Raw genomic sequence first — 23,851 nt, forward strand, 5'->3', positions numbered from 1 at the left:
AACACCAAAACTTTTGGTAGGAAAACCGCTCCCATGCCGCAAATTTTTGTGTTTGCACAACGATTTCTCCCGTAAAAATATGTTTTATCATATAACTATGTACGGTCATTTTGCTCAGAAACTAATAACGAGTCGAATGGTATATAAATATCAGGGGGTTTCATACAAAAATCTACATTGAGAGGCATTTGTATGAAAACATTTCCAAAATTATTGCGCGCCACCGCGATCGAACAGCAGCTAACGGTTTCTTGGCTGGCCTGCGGTGGGCACCCGTGCGAATGATGGGAAAGAACATGAAACGGTAAAATAATAGAAAAGATTTGTCGCTATGCTCACATGGAACAAATGCATAGTTCGCGGGTGTAATAAAGATGCTAGAGCTAGGGGATAATTTGTATTGGTCAATATAGCATATTTTAACGTTTTTTCCGTTGTGTCACATTTTATACACATAATGTTTAAGAAATAGCGAAGTAAGTTTTCAAACCGGAACATGTGATGGTGATGTGCTATGTATAAAGGTATATTGTAAGTTTTGCTGATTTGTTAGACCATAATCGTCGCGACCAGCCGTCGCGTCGTGTGGCATAATTTGAGAAGGATAAATTAAAATACTCCTCATACGTTACTCCCAAATGATTTTTTTATACAACACTAAGAGCAGAGTTGTTGACAAAATTCCTAAAAAAAAACATGTCAGAATTACTGACTTAATATTTTGAGAAATTCAAGAGGACCCTGAATTACTTACTCTAGCAGGAAAACTTGAAAGAATCTTAATAATGTTCATTGAACAATTATGGTGGCTTTTATGATAAGAGATTTTTTTTAATTTTTATAGCGAATAAATACGAGGAAGATTATTTGTCGAATATATTCTGTCCGATTTAACTTTTAGTATTATATAGAAATAAAAAAGAATGTGAAACATCTGTCGGGATTGTTCAATATATAGGGTATCATGCCATTTTGTCATATGGCTCCTATTTCCGCCGTACATATCCAAAACCGACAAAACCGACGCGATGTATATGTATGTACGGAAAACATAAAACTATTAAAATCTAAAGTCTTACCCCAAAAATATTTTATTGTTGACTCTCAGAAACTACTGTTAAATTTTGAGCGAAATCGGACAAGTCTACAAGTCTAAGGGGGCGCTCAACGGTCTGGAAGTTTGTATGGGAAAATCCATCCAGTTATACGAAGAAACAACATGTTTTCAGTTTTTTAGTCTAGGTAGCGATGTATATATCACCAAATTTTCCATCTTTATCAGAAAATCTATCTTCAACAAAATTGCCGAAAACCGCAAATTGATCCGAGTTCATTTGAATAAGTTATAGCCTTTAAAACTATAACTCATTTTAGAGAGATTTAATGATAGCAAAAACGAAAGCACAGGTATGCATCGAGCTTGAAAAAGATTTTTTTTTCAAAAAAAAATAAGACCTGGCCTTGTTTCATTCATTGACAACTATTTTGTAAGCAATATTGTTCCTTGGGGAGTGGGGGGGGGGTTGTGTAGGGCCCCCCCCTGACCGAGAAACTATATTCTAACTTAACCGAAAAACTTAGATGATCAGAGCTGTTTTTGACTAGTAAAAGTAAAATTCTCCTGCATCCTTGTATTTTTTTTTAATGTATGCAGGAGTTCCTTCGGAAATTCTTGGAGGAATATCTTCGAAAATTCCTGAGGGTATTCCTTCGGAAATACCTGGAGGAATTCCTTTGGAAATTCATGAAGGAATTCCAACCAAAATTTCTGGAGGAATTCCTTCGCAAATTCCTGGAAGAATTCCATCGGAAATTCCCGAAGGAATTCCTTCAGAAATTCCTGAAGAAATTCCTTCGGAAATTCCTGAAGGATTCCTTAGGAAATTCCTTGGGTAGTTCCTTGGGGAAATCTTGGATGAATACCTTCGGAGATACCTGGAGGAATTCTTTCAGAAATCCATAGAGAAATTCGTGAGGAAATCCTTAGGTGAATTCCTTACGAAATTCCTGGACAAAATAATTCCAAACGTCCTGGAGGAATGCTTGTGGAAATTCCTGGAGGAATTTCTTCGGAAATTGCTGGACGACACTCCGAAGGACTTCTTCCAGAAATTTCAGGAGGAATTCCTTCGGAAACTGCTGGACGAATTTCATTGGAAATTCCAGGAGGAATTCCTTCGGAAATTCCTGCAATAATTTCTTCGGCAATTTCCTTCGGAAATTGCTGGACGAATTCTTTTGGAAATTCGTGGAGGAATTCCTTCGGAAATTCCTGGAGAAATTCCTTCAAAAAATGCTGGAGGAATTTTTTCGGAAATTCTTTTTAGATTTTTTTTTTGGAAATTCCTGGAGGAATACCGTCGGAAATTCCTAGCAGAATTGCTTCGGAAAATCCTGAAGGAATTCTTTCGGAAACTCCGGGAGAAATTCCTTCGGAAATTCCATTAGGAATTCCTTTAAAAAAATCCTGGAGGAATTCTTTCGGAAATTCCTGAAGGATTTCCATCGGAAATTGCTGGACGAATTCCATTCGAAATTCCTGGAGGAATGCCGTCCATAAATCTTGGAGGAATCCCTTCGCAAATCCTGGAAGAATTCCTTTGGAAATTTCTGGAGAAATTCCATCGGAAATTCCTGAAGGACTTCGTTCGGAAATTACTGGAGGAATTCCATCGAAAATTCCTTGGCGAGGTCCTTCGAAAAATCTTGGATGAATACTTTCGGAAATTTCTGGAGGAATTCTTTCATAAATTCATTTCCTCGTGCAAACTCAGTGAACTCAAATATTCATCTGAATTTCTTAGCTGTCGTAAAATCGAGGAAAACTCCTAACATTCTTCAAGAATCCTCGAATAAGCTCAGCAGGCTCAAATATTCATTAGAATTCCTAAATAATCACAAAATATCGAGGAATACTCTAAAACTCTTCAAGAATCCTCGAGCAAGCTCAGTGAACTCAAATATTCATCTGAATTTCTTAGCTGTCGTAAAATCGAGGAAAACTCCTAACATTCTTCAAGAATCCTCGAATAAGCTCAGCAGGCTCAAATATTCATTAGTATTCCTAAATAATCACAAAAAAATCGAGGAATACTCTAAAAAATCCTCGAGCAAGCTCAGTGTACTCAAATATTCATTAGAATTTCTAAATAATCACAAAAAATCACAAATAATCACAAAAAAGATCCTGGACCGTTCGGAAATCGAATCCAGTACTTTCAGCATGGTCCTTCTAAATATTGGTTAACCGCACGTTTACCGCTGCGAGATTTCTTCAATCCTATTTATATTCCCCAAAATGATCCTCAGCTGAACTTATCATCATAACTTGTGTAACTTATGATCTCGCCCTAAAAACCATCGGTAACCATGTGTGTAGCTCGTTGTTTCTGTGCAGAATTGCAGGTAAACATCAAAATTTAACCTATTGGCAGATAGAGGGCAGTCTCCTCTTGATCAAGCTGGCGTTTAAATTTTTGTTTATTCATTCATCTACTCGGTAGCATCGTGCTACACACTTGGTTACCAATGGCTTTTAGGCCCTAATCACGAATTACGCGAGATATCGCGTTTTTTTTTCATCAGAAATATCGCGCATTCCTTTCTCAGGCTACTCAATAATAAAAATGATTTTTTTTCAATATTGTACTGCAATATATGTAAATACGATTACCATACCTGAAACACTATATTTGAGTAATCATTGTTTATTTGTCTAGATGCATTATTTCTATTACTAAATCATCCGTGTACTGCACGTGCATTAACCAACATGCAATCAATTACATATTTTTTCTGAAATCAATTTGTGTCCAACTATTTTACCGGATCAACGTCAGTGAGGCAAATCTGCTGCTTTGTTTCGTTGCATCATCCGCACGGGTGCCCACCGCAGGCCAGCCAAGAAACCGTTAGCTGCTGTTCGATCGCGGTGGCGCGCAATAATTTTGGAAATGTTTTCATACAAATGCCACTCAATGTAGATTTTTGTATGAAACCCCCTGATATTTATATACCATTCGACTCGTTATTAGTTTCTGAGCAAAATGACCGTACATAGTTATATGATAAAACATATTTTTACGGGAGAAATCGTTGTGCAAACACAAAAATTTGCGGCATGGGAGCGGTTTTCCTACCAAAAGTTTTGGTGTTCTCGAGAGTCCAACTTTTTCAAATTTTGAGTAAAATCAAATATTTTTTTACGAACATAAACCTTAGGATCTTAGCTAAAAACTGATTTTTTTAGATTTTTTATATCACTTTCCATTAATTTTTAAAAAATCGAAACGTGCGCCAAAGTCGGGTTCTACCAGGTTTTCCATGAAGCTTCCCCTTAAAGTCGGCATCAATGGTTTTATGTTTAGGGTTTTTGAATCGCTAAAAAACTTCGATAAAATCAAAATTGTTACTTGGGATTGCTACACATCTCTTCAGGGAATAAAAAGCCGTAAATAATAAAAAATATGCTTGCAAAAATGTTTTTTTTTTTTCTTTGTTTATATGAAACATGCTTTAAAATATGTAGTTGAAAAAACGTTTGTACATCATCAAACTTGGGTGATCAGATTGTATCACTATAAAAACCATTTTTAAAGTGCCTTAGGCCACCTCTAAATTTAAATATTCCTGGCTAAAATTCGAAGTTTCCTTTTTAATGTGATTTGGAAAGGCACACGAACTTCGATTTTCATTATTTCTCGAAAACATGCATTCAATAGGGTGCGACCATCAGATTTAAATCGATCGTGTAATGTATCTTGAAAAACGATTTCTTAATTCTTGAAAATGATTTCTTTGTTGTCATCCTGTATGTAGGCGATTATCGGCATAATAATATTGGGATTATATATGCCATGGATCATTCTTTTGTTATTCGTATAATAATCTCCTTACACTTGTTGTTTTTCGTCAATACATGAATCATCCCAGATTTAAGACATTTTAAATTTAAAACTCGTAAATTAGGATCCATTTCGGGTTCATAAAAATATACAGAACGGTTATTAGCAGAGACAGTCAAATATAGCCGCGAATCTTCTCAAAATAAGCTCATAAAAAAAACGCACGTCCTTCCGCGCCACTCAATGCCGTCGGTTATTCGGTCACTAGAGTTTCTTTTTAATTTTCACGCTGTCACCGATAGCGGTCAAACGTCCATTTTCCTGGCCTTGCCGTGCGCCACCCGCCCCGGTGGCAGACGGGTTACTTTTATGACGCAGACATATTCAATTTAGAAAATAAGACACAGATCTGGGAATGCAGAATAGAAGACACATGTGTTGCTGTGTCTCTAGGGCTCATCGGGCGGCAAAAATGACGCTCACGCCTATTGGGTTCCATCAACGCGGCGCGCGGTGCATCGTCAGCAACAATTGACATAGTGCACACTTGCGGCTCTTCCGATGCGACGCAATGATGGTTGTTTCTCCATCAAAGATGCAATCGCCTTGGCCGGTGACGGAAAAGACAACAGTTTGGGAAAGTTTAATTTTAGATTGTGATTAAGCGAAAAATATTGAAGGAAATTATGAAAAATAAATAAATATAGAAATTGGTGTCATTTCCATTGAGATGACGTGTGGGAACAGAGCGCTGCACATGATGGAAACTACCCCTGCAAAATGCCGAGTTTCGGATCATTGAAATTTCAAATAAGCTCTGTGATTAGCTTGCATGTTAGGATACATAATTAACTGTTCAATATCAGAGGTGGTCTGAACAACATATCACCGTTGTTCGTTAAAAGTTTATCAAACTCCCTATTCGTTTTGCAAAATACCAGACGTTGCTGACCTGCTCAATTTTACCCAAAAGTTTTGTTTAGTCCGTAACATTATGGTGTGAATTTGTTGATTAGGCTCGACCTATCGGAACTTCGTATCGATTTCGATACACATTTGATATAGTTTGTTGGTCATTTTGAGCCTGTTTAGGTCCTACAATCATCTATCCGGCGGCGGCGTTTATTGAAATTTGAGGCAGCGGCGGCGGCGACGCCGGCGTCACGCCGTTCGCTCTTTTCGGCGGCGGCGTAATCGGCGTGAGCTTGTTTTTTTAATCTTTTTTGTGAATTGCTACTGCTGGTCCTTAAAAATTAGTTTTCTGTACACAAAGAACAATTTCTTCCTATTCCACAATAACTTTGCTATAGATTTTTGAATGAATCCTTTATAAAAAAAAATCCTCTAGGTAGAAATTCAAAATCGCACGATTCTTCTCAGGATATTCTTTTCTAAAATTATTTTAAGGCCAGTGTTGTCATGGCAAAATCAGAGTTTGTCCGATCACGGACACTGGACGGAGATTGGCCGGCTCTTCCCACTGAAGAGGGCCGCAGGAACAAAGCTGCAGACGATAGCTCGACGACTTCTGACAACTCTCAGTGGAAGCCTTGTAAAAGGCTGATTGTTCCGGCTGTCCAAGAAAACACTACGATGTCTTAACTAACGATGTTTATTCTTCAAAGGTTATACAAAGACTGATTGCTCTTCGAGCAAATGCGATCACTTATATATCCCACCCCAGCATTCCCAAAACACACCATCCACCAATCAGCGCGAGCCTCGCTCGCATTGGTCGGTGCCCTGATAGACGCTGAGATGCGAACATGTCGCAACGTGTTCTTCGTGTCCTCGTCTCGCTTCGCTCGCATGATGTTGGAATTTGGTCTCGCTGTTGTCGGCGTCGATGTGGGGGAAAACATATCACCGGAAGAAACTGGAAACTTCGCTTCGTGAGCGAACATACTCCCCGGCAAAGAATAAAGTTCTTTGTGTTGCGGTTGACGTTCAACGATAAAAGTGCTTAGTGATAGCTCGTCAGGTGGCTTCCTCGGCTTCACAGTCGGATGAGATATCCTTACATCAGGGTCGTGAGGCTTCGGCGGTTGATCCGATTCGTTCAGCAGGATCATCATCAATGCAGAAGCAGTTATATCGAGCATCTTCACTTTCTGTACCATAACTTGTTCGAGTTTGTGTGGATCTTTGTTCCCGGTTGCGATAAGGGTCCTCTCGTAAGGCTCACATTGCTCCTCGATTGCGGAATACTTTTCCAAAAAGACTGCAGCTTCATCAGGAGAAATTACCACTTCCACTGGTTTTGATGGTTGATTAAACGGCTGATCACCCAACGGTACAAGAATCGATGTCGACGAATTGAGTTTCGTTGCTGAAGCTGGAATGGGCTGTTTCACCGACGATGTCAAAGATCGGGTTTCCGCATCAGCTGGCAGTTGTTCACATACAGGCTTACCAGATGCAGCAGCAGACACGCTCAACTTCTCCATCAGTATACTTACATCAGAATGTTGGACTTTCAACAACTCACACTCCACGGAAAGCTCAGCATATTCTAGCTCTGTTCTGTGAAGCATCAATAGGGAATCAACTTCTTCACATTCATGCCCACATTTTTCCATTTGATGCTTGAGGAATTGCATAAACACCTCATTTTTCTCTGAATCAATACAGATATTGCTGAGGGCCTCTTCGATGCACGTCAGCTTCACTTCAATCTCACTAATTTGTAACAAAAGTTCAACTTGTTCGGCCATGTCTAAAATTCATTTCCACACCTGGTCGTTACACTCCTCTCAACATCGGAACGAAACGTGTTCAGACACGTTCAGATGCTTTCACTATCTTGGCATGTGGGAACACTCGCGCGCGATCTGTTTGCGGGTTGAAAATGTCGGACTGATCACAGTACCACTCGCGCGCGGTTTACTTTCGGGATTGAATTTTATCGGACTTGAAATTTAATTTCCATTCACTTAAGAATCACTTGGACGTCGCAATAGATTCACACACACACTCTGGCCGAATCGCTTGATCGACGGCCACGAAAATTGGTTCGTCCCAATCCGCAGACTGGCGACACAACGTTGTGGTTGCAAGAACACGGCAACAAAAATCGCTATTCGATTTACTTTCACTCACGACTGGTTCATCTGAACCGGATTTGTGATGCGCCTCTCGCACCACGCAGGAATTGAACGTGTTCGGACACGTCAGCGAAACACACTCTCACTGTCGGCGTTCACGCCGAAACTTCGACCACTCGCGCGCGACTCACTTTCGACTTTTAACAATCGGACTTAACTTCCACTCGCGCGCGATTTACTTCGATTCTCAGTACACGGTGTACTTACTCACTTTTTCACAACACTTGGACAGCCAGAGGAAAATAATTTCCGAATAACTGCGCCGGCTATCGTCTCAGCGGAACGGTTTCGTCGCAATCGTCAGATCAGAGCGTTCATGATTAACAAAAATTTTAATCATGATTAATCATTGATGATTGAAATTCCAATTTTGGTGATTATTGATTATGATTAATGATTAATTTGCTTTTTAGGATGATTAAAGATTATGATTAATGATTGAATTTGGTTTTATCTGTGATTATTGATTATGATTAATGATTGAAAATGGCTCATTGATTAAAAATCATGATTAATCATGATTAATCAATCACAAACAACTGGAAATGATTAAAATATATTTATTGTTAAACATGTTTTTGAAGTTTCAAAAGTAAAAGTTAACTCTGTCCGCTAGATTTTTGAAAAAATAATCATAAATTATATTACTAAGAACAGCATTTGAACCAATTTGAATTGGATCATATATTTTATATGATGAATCATTTTTTGTGATGAATGATTAATGATTGATTAATATTTTTTCTTATGATTATGATTACTGATTAATGATTAGATTGCAAAAACAGTGTGATTAAGATTAATGAATAATGATTAAATGAGATTTTTTTGTGATTATGATTAATGATTTTGATTAATCATAATCATTAATCATTAATCATGATTAAATTTATGATTAATCATTAACGCTCTGCGTCAGATTGGCGACTGGGTAGCGGACTGTATGCTGGGTGGTGTCTCAATCGTCAGATTGACGACACGCGTACGTTGCGGGTGCAACACCAAAACGGATCGCTCGTGGATCCGGTTCGAAGGACCAAAATGTCCGATCACGGACACTCGGTTAGCAACAGAAGGGCCGACTCCTTCCTCTGAAGGAGTGCCAACAGCAGAGGACGATAGTCCGGTGGAGAGACGGAAAATTGATCCTGATAACTCCTTTTTAGCCTTGAAAAAGGCTGGTTTGGTATCCGAACTCCAGGGACTTAATAAAACACTTCACTTTCACTTTTACTTCACTTTAATGTTAACACTTCGATAACTTATTACCAACTGATCTTGGATACGAAACGCAACTTCCTTTTATATCCCATTCCCCATATACACGCTACCGTGATCACGTGTTCCAGAACGTTCTAGGCGCGCATTCGCGCCGCCGATGGAACAATCTCTACGCATCGCGTAGCCGTCGTCACCACGGCTGTACGCCGCCGCCGCTCTCTCGTCGTCATAGAATCTCTCTCTCTCACGTACTCTCGTTCGTCGTGTTCATTCGTCTCCTCCGCGACGCGGCGGTGCGCATCATCGTTGTCGTCGCTCTCAACAGCCAGCCAGCCTGCTGCGCAACTGTCGTTCGAGTGGGAAGTGCGTGTTCATTTTACACACATACACATGTAAATGTTAGCAGGGAGACCGAAATATCCCGCGGTCGACTCGGGGTTAGTAGGATGGGATTTTGGGATTGGAATACTGTTACTGTGGGAACACACGTGACATACATTTACAAACTATGTTCGCTCTGCGCGCGGACAGAGTTAATTACACACTTAAGGATTTCCAATTCCAGCACCCCATATACTGGTATGCCCCTAAGGCCTTTATGTTAAAAATGAACCTTATTTACATTGTTTGGATGATTTTTCCTAATCAGGATGATAATTCTTTACAATCGAATTTCTTCAATTTCTTGCGAAATTCAGATTTCTGACTTTTTGTTGCAGTTCCCCAAGAGGTTCCTAAATGGTTTTCTTTATATATTCCTTTCGGGTTCTTTTCAGGAATTCCTCCTGGGATTGTTTTAGACGTTTCTTCAGGAATTGCTCCAAAAAATCTCAAGAGATTCTTCTGGAAGTTCCTGCAGGGGTTGGATCGTAAACTTCTCTTGGGATTTATAGAAACCTTTCTTCAGGGATTCTTTCTCTAAATTTTCAGGAAACGTTCAGAGCTTCTTCCAGGAGCTCCATAAGAAACCACTCCAGTTTTTATTTCTTGGCGTTTCTCAAGGAATATCCCAAAAAATTCTTCTTATGAATACTGCAAATCATTCTCCAGTTTCAATGGCATTGCTTCAGAGATTCCTCCGAAAAAATATTTTGGTGATTGCCGCAGGAGGAATCCCAAAAAGAAACCTTCAAGATAATTCTTCGGTAACCCCTGAGGAAATTTTCCAAGTGATTCTTGGAGGACATTGTAAGAATTTTCAAAGGAATTTCTGAAAATTCTCTAAAAATTCTGATAATCCAAAAAAAATCTATGAAAAAATTCTGACTTTGCTGACATTCATGAAGAATTCCTTGAACTACTGAAGGAGTCTTTAGTGACATTTTGATGGAATTCCTGAGTAAACTTTAGATGGAATCCATGGAGGAATTTCTAAAAGAATCATTTACGGAGAAACCCAGGAGGAATCTCTGGTGAAATACGTGGAGGAATACCCGGAGAAGCTCATGAAGGAATCTTTTTATGATTTTTTGCATAAATCTCTGGATGACACATGAAAGAACTTCTGGAGAATTGCCTGGTGGAGACATTCCATGAAGAAATTTATTGAAGAAGCCCTGAAAGATTTTTTGAATCAATCGATGGAGGAATTCCTTTAAAAAAAAACCTCCGGATTACCTCCGGAAATGGGAATCCTAGCGTTATGTCTAAATGGGGAACGTCCTTAAATTACGTTAAGGGAGAAGGTTTACAAAAGTGTGATAATCCATAAACAAATTTCAGAGGAGGTCCATAACAAAAAGTGTGCCATAGAGAGGAGGTTGAAAATGAACATCTTCTAAATATCCCAATTTATGGAAATTCTAAAGAATTAACCCTCCTAAGATGTTAGGACTTTGCATCACAATGGCGTAGTGCACGTTCAGCGTGCCTGTCTGGATCATACCCAACATCCTACTAGGGTTAATGGAGCCAGTGTAATTAGTTCTATTTAGAAATCGTTTGGAAAATTTATGGAGGAACTTAAGGCATCTCAAAACATATTTCTTCTGGAATATTTTGATTTTTTTTTTTCAAATCCCTGGAGAAATTTTTAAACGAATTCTGAGTTCTTAATTTTCTAAAAATAAAAAGCTATTAGAATGCCTGGAATCCGTGCATGGTTCTCTGAAATAATTCATGAAGAAATTTCTTAAGTATGGAAGGTTTTCTAGAAAAAAAAATCGTTATACAATTTCTGGAGAAATTTCGGAAGAAAATTTCATGGAATATATTCCACAATGAACGTCAATCGTAAGTTGCTATAAAAATCTTTCAATGAAATATGCCGAAAATATGTGAGAGAATATGTTTGTGGACCTTATGAAAATGACCTTATTTTGCTATCAGGTTTAAGGCCGTTTTCTCATCGGCGTGGGGAATTTTGTTCGGCGGCGCGCCGAGTCAATTTGACTGGCGGCGGCAGCGCGGCGCGGCGGCGCACACGTCTATCCAGATAACCAATAAGCATTTAAATAAGCTATATTTCAGCTATAAAACTGCATTATATCTGTTTGCTGCTGTCTGCTGTATCAATGCAGTTCGACTGCTGAATTGCTCTGTATTAGCAATTCAAATGCTGCTAAAAATTTGTCAGCTGTTGTGTAGCATTTCAAATGCACGATATTTTTTGGTTAATAAGCACCCCAACTGCTACTTTATTGCCATAAAACTGCTAAGAGAGATGAGCGATGCTAAAACTGTTCCACATTTCAGCTTTTCAATTCGTGTGCCACGACTATAGGATCCATTACCATTCAGATGCCCTATCTTTTACTGGTAGCAACGAAGCAAATCAATGAGTGAACAAATTAATTCCAAATAAATCTCATGAAATGAGAAACCAATTATGTCATCGTGTATTATGTGGATGGTTTAATTATCAGCAGTGATGGAATTACTCTCCTTATGAAGCAATTTGCGAGTGTAAAGCCAACACAAGGCTTACTCACGATTCCGAGAGTAAACAGTGTGTGAGTTTATTCGCACCCGCCTGCTTCGTGAGTAAGAAGCAAAACAAAAACAGAAACACTCATGAGCTTTTATTCGTGAAGAACTAGTGGAAGTGCGGGAAGTGCATTTTGTTGTGGTTATAATAGCAAATCCAGTGATTATCCAACATAAACTAATGCTTTATGCTTCATTGTTCCTGAAAAGCAGCACTTCCGAGCAGGGAATGAGAACAAACCTATAACAAATTGATAACTCATTTTGTTATTGATAACAAAATGAAATCAAAACAAGTTTTCGTTCCGAGTTGTTTTTATTTAATAACAAATTGAGATATCATTTTGTTATCATTTCAAAAACTCAATGATAACAAAATTTGATTTCAAATATTCAAAACCAGTCTCTCTCTCTCTCTTTTTGGCGTAACGTCCTCATTGGGACAAAGCCTGCTTCTCAGCTTAGTGTTCTATGAGCACTTCCACAGTTATTAACTGAGAGCTACCTCTGCCAATGACCATTTTGCATGCGTATATCGTGTGGCAGGCACGAAGATACTCTATGCCCAAGAAAGTCAAGGAAATTTCCTTTACGAAAAAAGATCCTGGACCGACCGGGAATCGAACCCGTCACCCTCAGCATGGTCATGCTGAATACTCGTGCGTTTACCGCCTTGGCTATATGGGCCCTGCATTCAAAATAGGTATAATGTGCTTTATTAACATTAATTATATTCACAAAATGCTTGTTTAATCTACCTGAGTATTGTACTTACATGTTGACACAAAATTTACAATTTCTGATTCTGGGTAATGGTCAAGCTATTGATTAAAATTGGCTTGAACTTTAATAAGTCTTTCTAGGGTGACTGGTTATTATTGGCAGGGTTGTTCTCTTTGTTGAGGGGTTTTTCATCGGCCAAATTAGCAGAAACTTGGTCGTAAAGCTCAGCCTGGTTGGGAAAGATTTGAGATCAACGTTGAAATCAACAGTTTTCAAAAAGCCTTCCATGACGAAAAGAACAAAACTGCCCAGAATACAAAAGTTCCCCTATAAGTTAATCAAAACAGTTTCAATCTTAACATATTGCCAAATATTTTGAAATTTGAACTATTCGCACTTTCGTAAGGTAATAACGAGAGTTCCACAGTACTATAAATTTTCTCACATTTTAGGTCGTTTGGTATAAAGTCATTTGGCATAATAGTCGTTTGGCATAACAATCGATTGGCATAATGTTTATTTGGCATAATTCTAAATTAAAGACAAATGAAGTTGGATATGTCCAACCGAAGTAATCCACAAATTTTAAGTTTATAAAGTTTTCCCGCGAAGGAAGAATTCATTATCCGTATCAAAATGATGAATCCCGTGAAGTTTGATACAATTTTGAAAATTACACTGATATTTATCATACATGAAAATGATGAATGACATTTCACTTACTGTTATGCCAAACGGCCATTTTGTAAAAAAAAACGGCCATGAGTAAAAATAGAAAGGGAAGAATATGAAGCGAGTGAAATGCGCAGGAGAAAATATTTTTGTTTATGTTCGATTTTTTGTGGATAGGAAAGACAAACATTTAATCAGCCCTATATTGGGCTAGAACCTGCATTTAATTAGCACTTATGGCGCATATACTGCATATTAGCATTCAATGACCTGCAGAAAAGGCGCATATAGTGCTAAATAAATGCAATTTTTACTGCTTATTGATTACCTGGGTACTGATGGAAATGATCATATTACAGTATTTTTTTCTCATTGCAAAAAATGTTATATGCAACTCGTTGCAAAACTCGATTTTTACGGCATTCGTCATATTTATCCAACTCAGCAAGCCTCGTTGGATAAATGTACGACTTGTGCTGTAAAAATCATCAATTTGCAACTCGTTGCATAAATAACTATTTTAATGCTTATTTTTTATTATTCGACAAAAAGGACCACCTTAATTCAAAATATGTGAAACATCCTATCGAATTATGTCATATAATGTTTTTTTTTATTTAGGGATTTTCTGCCGTGGTTCATTCCGATTCTTTAATATATGACTAATTTTAGTAATTTTTTAGTAGCCATAAAAATTTCAGCAATTAAATTCAAATCGTCCATTTCAAATTCATTTCGCTACCCAAAACAAAAATTTCCTAAAAAACATTTTTTTTTTATTTTTTTTAGATAACATTAGATTTTGACGTTTTATGCACTTCTTAGACATCTTCGGCATAAAAATATCGTTTTCGAAATTTTCACGTATCCCACCCTTGGGACATTTTTCAAAACAGCCAAACCATTGGCACCCTAATATACATTTCATGTATAAACGTATGTTCATAGCATCGCTAGGAAACAGATTGCAAAAAAAAATGTGTAAATCTATCATACAACTTATGCAACCGAGCGAACCGTGCCGCTTCACAGTAATCTTCCCTCAATTTATCACTTCACGTACCAGGCCCTGACAATGGGATAGCGAATATATACAGATGGAAAATTTAGTGAGATCCTTCCTGTTTTTCTTTTATTCTCATTTCTGAAATATAGACACTCTATAGAGCCCTGGGCATTAGGGCCAGGGTAGTCGAAGTTAATATCATTGTCCGATTCCAGAAAATGATCTGCCATGGAGTGACATTAACACTCTCTACGTCGTCACTCCCAAAGATTTCGTGAAACGGTTGGTACGGTAGTCCCCGTTTCTTCCCCAAAACATAATTTGGAAATATGTAATTGTTAATCATATTATTTATTCATTAGTGGATAATCTGATTGTCGTTAATTTTCAAATTGTATTCAAACCCAGAGTCTGCCCAGTGGACCTGCCCATTTTAATATTTGTATCATGCCACTGGTGTGTTGCAAATATTAATTCTGACAAGAAAAAATCAGAAGCAAATCTGGTATTTCCAGGATGCTTTTAATACTGGCTATGCCAGCGCTAGTTTAGATGTTCTACGAAAATGTTTAGCATTTACATATCCTTGGTTTAAGAATGGGAACACTTTAAATTTTAGAACATTGACAATTAATGTTTCTTAGAACACCCCAATCGTTGATGTTCGTTCAACATTCTATATTGCAATAGCAACATTCCTGATTTCCTCGGGCATAAAGTATTATCGTGCCTTTGCTTAAAGTAAAGGTCAATTGGCATGGAAAGCTCCAAGATATAAACTCTCAAACAATAAAAAATGCTCTGTTTTAGTTGGGACGAAAAAAATCATCGGCATTGAACATTTGATAGTGGTTTATCGTTCAAAGCTGGAATACTCGCAAGGAGAATGTTATCACGGTTTCCCATTCTGGACTCGATACAAAATTATTACATTATAACTGCAAAATTTGTAATTTTAAACGGAAAAACTGCATTCGAATTTATAACAGTCTTTGATTCAACCTTAAAGCTGATAGTCTGTTCTGTTCTAGAACGAACAAACATAACGTAGACATTCATTTTTTTCTGTGATGCTTAATGCAGCTAAATCTATGTTTTAGGAGAAATGGTTGTGTATGAAGTAAACCCATCCATGCGATAATAATCCGGCTGTGTTCTTTGTCCGGGCAAAGCAAATTTGATAATTAAACTGGCGTAAACACGAGAACGAAACAATTTAACCGCACTAACAAGCATGCATCAAGAAAGCAATCAGCCTTACCTTCTACTGCTATGAAAAGTGCCGCACCAGCCACGCTGTATAGGAACAGCATCAAAAACAGGAAAATATGGGTGAACCAATTTCGCGACCACTTAGTAATTTTGGTGTACAACCAAAATACCGACTTCTCCCCTACTCCCAGCCCCGATTTGGCAGTATTCATGGTAAAATCTCGGAACCCTTCGAACTGCTTGAAGACGAATTCGCCAGCCTTGGCAGGATACATGGAATAGTAGTCGGTGTAGTCGGGTGGCTGGTTGGTCCCATCGTTGACCACAGATATTCGCGAGGGGCTGCCGGGAGGTGGCGGTTGGTACAGTGGATTCTGGTGCTGCTGATGATAGTGTTGAAAATAGTGAGCAGGCGAATATTGAGCTGAGTGATTCTGTGGCGCCATGTAGACTGGCGGGACGGTAATGTTGATCCTTGGGCGCGGCGGGACGCCCGGCCGGGAATCCGATTGGGTCATGGTTTTTTCGACTTATTCGTACAGGTCACTGGTTTATTTTATTCTCACTTTCACTTTCTTATCCTGGCATACTTTTCCACAGAAAAAATACACTTTTCTCAGGATGACATTCTTGGGTGCATTGCGAATTCACTTTCTATATTTAAATAATCTCCGTTTCGGTACGGTCAGCTCGTAAAGAAAACTGCACTGTAAATTTCCAGCATCTACAGATACATGACCCACTGGGACATCTTCACCAAACGATGTGAGGCATTTTCAGGCAATCATTACTTTTCATTAGTCACATTTCTCGACACTCCGAAGACGCACGAATGGCAATGACCGAAAGGTATGTAGGAGTACAGTTGGGAACGATAAATTTTCCGATTATTACTTAGCCATCTTGAGCGAAGAAAACTTTTCATTTCAACCAAAATCGCACAATCCTAGGACAAATTTTCGTCAAGCAATTAAAACCGTTGATATCTTCACACTGCGATGTTTACTCCCGAATGGTTAGACTTTCAACCTTGAACTGTTTAAGCCACGAAAAGCCAAACAATCTTTCACCCAAATTGGATTTTCAGTGACCGGCAGGGGTCCAAATGTTGTTCAAAACAATTCCGCGCTAAAATCGCAAGATGATGAAAAACCCCTCCGTTTAGAGAACAGTCAACTACCCGTTGCGATGTGATTCGAGTCACTGACTGCTCGCGTAAACGCTTGGTTGTTCGCACAAAGCCGGTCCAATTCGTACTGAGGAGGAGAGTTACACAGCTTCACCAATACCGTGCAGCCTTCGGAGAAAGAGTAGGGACGTAATGGGAAACCAACAGTCCGTTTGTCGTCCATGCAATATTTTTGTTTTGGTTTGCTTCGCTCCCTTCTTGCAGATTCAAAGGGCATTTTTACGTTTGGCAGTGGCTGCAGTACTAACACACCTCTTAGGGACTGAATCAGGTTCTATTGACTAAATTTTGTTACTTGCTTGCCATCACGCACATGGTTATTTCTTGGCGCTTCAACTTTTACCACATCTAAAAGCGAATGAGTGCTGATTTAGCTTTTCATAGTGATTATTCTGTTGTCCATGCTTGGATCATTGCGAATGTACACGGAGAGACGAAACTACCCAAAAGTGAGTTCTTTCTACCTAACTTCGGGGTTGCGTGCGTCAAGCCAATTTTGAGTTGATGGAATCGATGTTTTTGTTGGGTTGTTCCCACTTGCTTCCATGTGAAAAAAATACCTAATTTTAAGTTTTTTCCACCCAACCAAAATTTTGACTAGGTTGTATTCACTCAAATTTGAGTACTGTGCTAGAAACTCAGCGTTGGCTTGACGCACGGAACTGCCAAAGTTAGGCTGTTTCTCTCTTCACTCTCTGACAACAACAGAAAGAGCACATAAAAAGGGAGATGAAAAAGAACTCAAAATTGAGTTTAAAAGTACCTAATTTTGAGTTTTTCAGTTTCTCCGTGTAGCTTTACCTACTCTCGTTAGCCGGGCGCTATGCATCAGCGTGGATAAGACTGATTTTACAAAATAAATAAATTTAAAAAAAAAATATTTCAGTGCATGATATTTTTGCCGTCCATCCCAAGTAACAATTATACTTTTGTGACAATCCTGAAGTAATTTCTAAGGTAGAATAATAAAACTTAGCAATAAAGCTCTTTGTTCTGCAAATCCGAGATAAAATAGGCATAAAACATCCATAAGACTAATCTGGCCCACTCTTCAGGAGATCTTCAAAGCTGCTTTTGAAGACTGCTTTGAAACTAGTTGTATTTATGTACTTGCACTGATGATTGATTATAAGAACTTCATGAAACTTTAACAAGAATAGCTTGAAGCATGTTGATCTTATAGATGTCTTTCTCAAAAGTGTCAACAGTGCATAATAAATTAAATCTTTTACCTAAGCATTATGCAGATGCAAACAAATTTTGTTTCATGGATGAAATGTTAATTGAACTGCAAATTAATTTTCATCAAATTGAAATGGCTAAAGTATTAAAATTGCCTGACAGATCATTGATGACAGGGAATCAAAATTTTCCGTGCCATACCCACTTTTTCGTTGATATGCCGCCCAAAACATACGAAAATAACAAAGCGCCCCAAAAATAATATCAATTACATATATACGAAGACATAAATTTGAAGGTTGAAGAATTCGTGTACTTGGGCTCACTGGTGACCATCGACAACGACACCAGCAGAGAAATTTAGAGGCGCATAGTGGCAGGAAATCGTGCTTTCTTTGGACTCCGCAGAACTCAACGACCGAATAAAGTTCGCCGTAACACGAAGTTGACTATCTACAAAACGCTGATTAGACCGGTCGTCCTCTATGGGCACGAAACATGGACCCTAAGTGCAGAGGATTAACGCGCCCTTGGAGTTTTCGAACGGAAGGTGTTGCGTACCATCTACGGCGGAGTGCAGATGGATGACGGGACGCACACTGTTGCGGATGGCCCAAAAACGTGATCGAAATTGTTTTGACCATGAAAACATGATTTTCGATCTTTGGTGTCTTCGGCAAAGTTTTTCTATAAAATAAGCCCTAATTTATGGAAACATCAGTCTTGTGATCAATCCCCCTAAAAGTGAGAAACAATTTCTATCTTTTTTATTTGTAAGCTAAAAAAATATGTTTGTTCAGAGAAGTTGTAGACAATTTTACTAGAAATAACTTTGCCGAACATACAAAATTTCTATCTTTTGATTTTTATGTACATTTGAGGCGTTTTTCACGAAGCACCCCTAAAAATCAGTTTTTTGCTTATAACTTGCTTATAGCATTTTTCACAATTTCCAAATGTTCTAGCAAATGTTTTGCCTTTTTAAAACGCGTAACTTTTTCGAAGAAAGTATATATCTATCTCTCATATTTACCATGTTATTGAAATTTTTACTTTAAAAAATGCTTATGTTTGACATGCCCATTTGTTAACTTTCGCACGTTTTCGCAGACCAGGATTTCCACATTTGTAAATATGGAACGAGTTCTATCTATTGCAAATATAGCCAGTTTTAGCCTGATTTCGCCTGTATATTAAAATTCACATGCTAGAAATGAGTATCATTATAAAATGTGTCATTGTAAAATGATCAACAAATCAAAAAATGTACTCAGTGCTTTCCTTACTTGATTTTCCCACAAGAACACGCAAAACCGTTTTAACAGAATCACTTGGAACTGCATCAGATGACTTTCCCATAAAATTTATGTTTTTTTTTCAGATAAACAGTGGTTCTCAAAGTAGTACGATAAGTCTCCTCCACAAAATAAACGATATTGTTAAGTGGCCGTTCATAAGCTACGTGGACTTTTTGGGGGGAGGGGGGTTTGGCCAAAGTCTACGCTCTTCTTCTTTTTCTTCTTTATGGCTCTACGTCCCCACTGGGACTTGGCCTGCCTCGCTTCAACTTAGTGTTCTTTGAGCACTTCCACAGTTATTAATTGAAGGGCATTCTTTGTCTGCCATTGCATGAATTTGTATACAGTATTGTTCCGATTTTATCACGCCCATTTTCGGAAATGAATATTTAAAACTCTACAAAATCAATACGCATTTTTAATATTTTTAACGTTGCAAAACGCTCTTTCAACATTAATCATGAAGAAGAGGGGAAATTCTTGCTTTCAAATGCAACAGCAAATTAATAAACAATGAAGGACTGACGCGCGGAGGGCGTGATAAAATCGAAACATTACTATATTGTGAGGCAAGTACAATGATACTATATGCCCAGGGACTCGAGGGAATTTTCCCGACCGGAACGGGAATCGAACCCGCCGTCTTCGGATTGGCGATCCATAGCCTTAACCACTAGGCTAACTGGAGACTCATACTAATTTTTTTTTTTGTATAGACGAAAGTCTACGAAAGGGGAGGGGGTGTCTGCGATGACCAAATTTTGTTCTACGTGGTTTATGAACAGCCCCTAAATGCTCTTGATAATGCTCATAAAATTTTTCGTGTTCATGTACACTTTGCAGAAATGTTCATTTTCAGAATGTTGAAATAACAGCATCTAATGATTCGATTAAAATTGGTTTTCAATTTGTTTACGTGAAAAATAAACTTATTTATTATTATTAACACATATCATTGCTTAACGTCATCACTAATTACATTGCTTCCAGTTACTATCTCGTCACATGTTCAGCAAAAGGTTTTCCGCATCCTACGTTTATCATGTTCTAATTTTTTTTTTCGGAAATAGTCCAATCTTCCTTATTGATTGATTGATTTGTTTTTATAAAAGAGACTTTCAGCCCTTGGCTGGTTCGTCTCTAAAACCTTATTAATTATTATGGGATTAGATGTTTCAACCAGATCTGTGTTAGTTTGGATTCTTGAACATTTACGTGTATGATCCTCTCTATAATTCCAGATGTCTTTGTTGCGTGACTCTTGTGCTTCCTCGGACAGAAAAAACATATAAACAGTAACTGGAAGCAATATATTTAATGATGCCAGTAATCAATGATATGTGTTAATATTAACAGATAAGTTTAATTTTTTAAGTGAACAAATAAAAAATAAATTTTAATCGAAACATCAGTTGCTGTTATTTGAACTTTCTGAAAATTAACATTTTGGCAAAATGTACAGGAACACGGTTTTTTTATGAGCATTATCAAGAGCATTTAACAATATCGTTTATTTTGAGGAAGAGACTTATCGTACTACTTTGAGAGCCACTGTTTATCTAAAAAAAAAAACATAAATTTTATGGGAAAGTCATCTGATGCAGTCCCAAGTGATTCTGTAAAAACGGTTTTGCGTGTTCATGTGGGAAAATCAAGTAAGGAAAGCACTGAGTACATTTTTTGATATGTTGATCATTTTACAATGACACATTTTATAATGATACTCATTCCTTGTATGTGAATTTTAATATACAGGCGAAATCAGGCTAAAACTGGTTATATTTACAATAGATAAAACTCGTTCCATATTTACAAATGTGGAAATCCTGGTCTACGAAAACGTGCGAAAGTTGACAAATGGGCATGTCAAACATAAGCATTTTTAATGTAAAAATTTCAATAACATGATAAATATGAGAGATAGATATATACTTTCTTCGAGAAAGTTACACGTTTTATTAATGGAAAACATTTGCTAGAACATTTGGAAATTGTGAAAAATGCATAGAAAAAGTTATAAGCAAAAAACTGATTTTTAGGGGTGCTTCATAAAAAACGCCTCAAATGTACATAAAAATCAAAAGATAGAAATTTTGTATGTTCGGCAAAGTTATTTATAGTAAAATTGTCTACAACTTCTCTGAACAAACATATTTTTTTAGCTTACAAATAAAAAAGATAGAAATCGTTTCTTACCTTTAGGGGGATTGATCACAAAACTGATGTTTCCATAAATTAGGGCTTATTTTATAGAAAAACTAGGGGTGGGTAATGTCTGAGACATAACCGCAATGTTGACGTAGGATAAAGGCGGGAATGAGGTTCCGACTTTTATATATTTAAATGTGCCCTTTCATTTCGCGCCCTTAATGCTAGAGCTAGGTAACTCGTTTTGGAAAGTGCGGATAAAAATGGCTGGTAAAACTCATCCTGGTATAAAACAAACTCTTTGTTGGTCTAAAATATTGAATTAATGTGTTTTCGGATTTTCAATTGACAAACTTGTGTTTATTGTGGTATACGTTCAGATATAAACAAATTTCTTGCGATTACGCAAAACCAGTTACCTAGTTCTAGCATTAAGGCGAAACTGGAAGCATTTCCTCACTTTTTGGTTTTTGATTTTTTATTAAATAACGAAGCAATATTTTCAAAATCGGTTTTCGTGCACATGTAGAGTATGGATCAAGGTATCATCTGATTTTTTTTTGTAGAGGAAAATGTTTTTCGTTTTTGCAGAAACCATTTTTGAGCAAAATTCCATAAAAAAATGGTTTCTGCAAAAATGGAAAACATTTTCCATCTCAAAAAAAATCAGAAGATACCTTGATCCATACTCTACATGTGCACGAAAACCGATTTTGAAAATATTGCTTCGTTATTTAATAAAAAATCATAAACCGAAAAAATGAGAAAATGCTTCCAGTTTCGCCTTAAGGGGACGATTTGAAGTCTTAAATCAGCTGATTTTTCGGTTCATTGTTGTCCGACCTTCGTAAATAAATGCATAACGGACCTATCACATAAAAGGCCTATACAATGTATGCTGGCAAAATTCAAATCGGCGGAGTGATGTGTTGATTAAAGTTGTTATGTGATCCATTTCACTGAAGGCATTCATAAGATGTTAATTAGTTTAACCTTCCGTGACTCGCGCGGCCATCACTTGAGGGTTGAGCATTATTTCATTTTGAAGATAAATGTTCAACCGTTGTTTGAAAGAATTTTCGTCGAAAGGATAGAATAATTATAATATTGAAAGGCGTTAAGCCATAGCTTCCCAAACATCATATTGCGATCGCAACAATCATTAAAATAACTAAAATTGCCGCTATGAAATGAACAGATAGCGCCACCGTAGCCATGTCTATTTGACACAACTCAATTGCTGTTAACGAAATTTTAGATAATTTTGATTGGAATTTCGTGAAATATTCTAGATTTGGCAATAATTTGAATAATTTTCACTGATCCTGAAAGAAACTTTTAAATAACAGAAGATTTCGGCAAGATAATTGAAAATTATCCACTCTGAATGCTGGAAGCCATTGAAAACGGTCACCGCTTACTGCCGTGAATGAGATTCCTGGTTCTATCAGCTAAATAGCCGAGAGTCGTCGCAGGATAGGTGCGCAGCTGTGGAGGTGACATCCACTCCATTTGTTTGACTGAACCAATGAAAATGACGGAAGAAAACAGTGGTCACTGCTTTTATTCCCCAAGATTAGCAGATTAGGCTCCTCCCATTTGGCTGGCTTTCCAGGTTATTTCATTTGCATGACCCTCCCCGAATGCTCCAGATGCATCCATGAACTAATCAACCGAGAAATGATAAAATTGCCATTGAACGGATAGAGTAACCATCCACACTCAAAATCTCCCAGACTTGTTCCTGCTGAGAACTGTAACATCATCCTCAGTGGAACAGCGGTGGAGTGGGCCAACGAGGCTGATTATCTCGGTTTAACCCTGGACAGCAAGCTGATCTACAAACAACAGGTCGACAAAACCGTGACCAAGTGCAAAGTTTTGCTAAAACTACTGTATCCCCTCATCAACAGAAGATCATCACTATCCCTAAAGAACAAGCTTGCTGTCTACAGACAAATCATCCTCCCCGTGATAGAATATGGCATGCCAGTCTGGGGGAGTTGCGCTAAAACTCACCATCTAAAACTCCAAAGGGTTCAGAGTAAATTCCTCCGAATGATTCTGAACTCTCCCTGGAGGATGAGAAACACTGAGGTCCATCGTCTGGCAGGAGTGGAGATGTTGGCGGTAAGATTTCAGGAGACTATCCAACGGTTCCAAAACCGTTGTCAATCATCCGATCAAGCCGCCATACGGGAGCTGGTCGCTCACTAGCGGCTCGATGTTAGATCATATAGGTTATCAAATTTAGTAAGTAAGTAGGTTATCAAATTGTAAAGCAAACACCAAATGCCACAAAATGGCAAAACGATCACTAAGCTTCG

The 23,851-nt window shown here is 37.9% G+C and overlaps 1 protein-coding gene across 2 annotated transcripts in view; it reads right to left on the reverse strand.

The window, feature by feature from the left end:
- LOC109401670 (TWiK family of potassium channels protein 18) overlaps positions 1 to 16,979 on the reverse strand; it is a 52,772-nt gene extending 35,793 nt beyond the window's left edge. Inside the window, exon 1 of one of the 2 annotated variants that reach the window (XM_062860979.1) lies at positions 15,757 to 16,979. In XM_062860979.1, the coding sequence (XP_062716963.1) occupies positions 15,757 to 16,225 (469 nt within the window). In that variant the 5' untranslated portion in view covers positions 16,226 to 16,979. The remainder of the gene's footprint in view (positions 1 to 15,756) is intronic. The other variant, XM_062860980.1, reaches the window with a different exon arrangement.
- Positions 16,980 to 23,851: the final 6,872 nt, after the last annotated feature.

Source organism: Aedes albopictus, chromosome 3 (genome assembly GCF_035046485.1).
Source record: "Aedes albopictus strain Foshan chromosome 3, AalbF5, whole genome shotgun sequence".
Taxonomy (NCBI): Eukaryota; Metazoa; Arthropoda; class Insecta; order Diptera; family Culicidae; genus Aedes; species Aedes albopictus.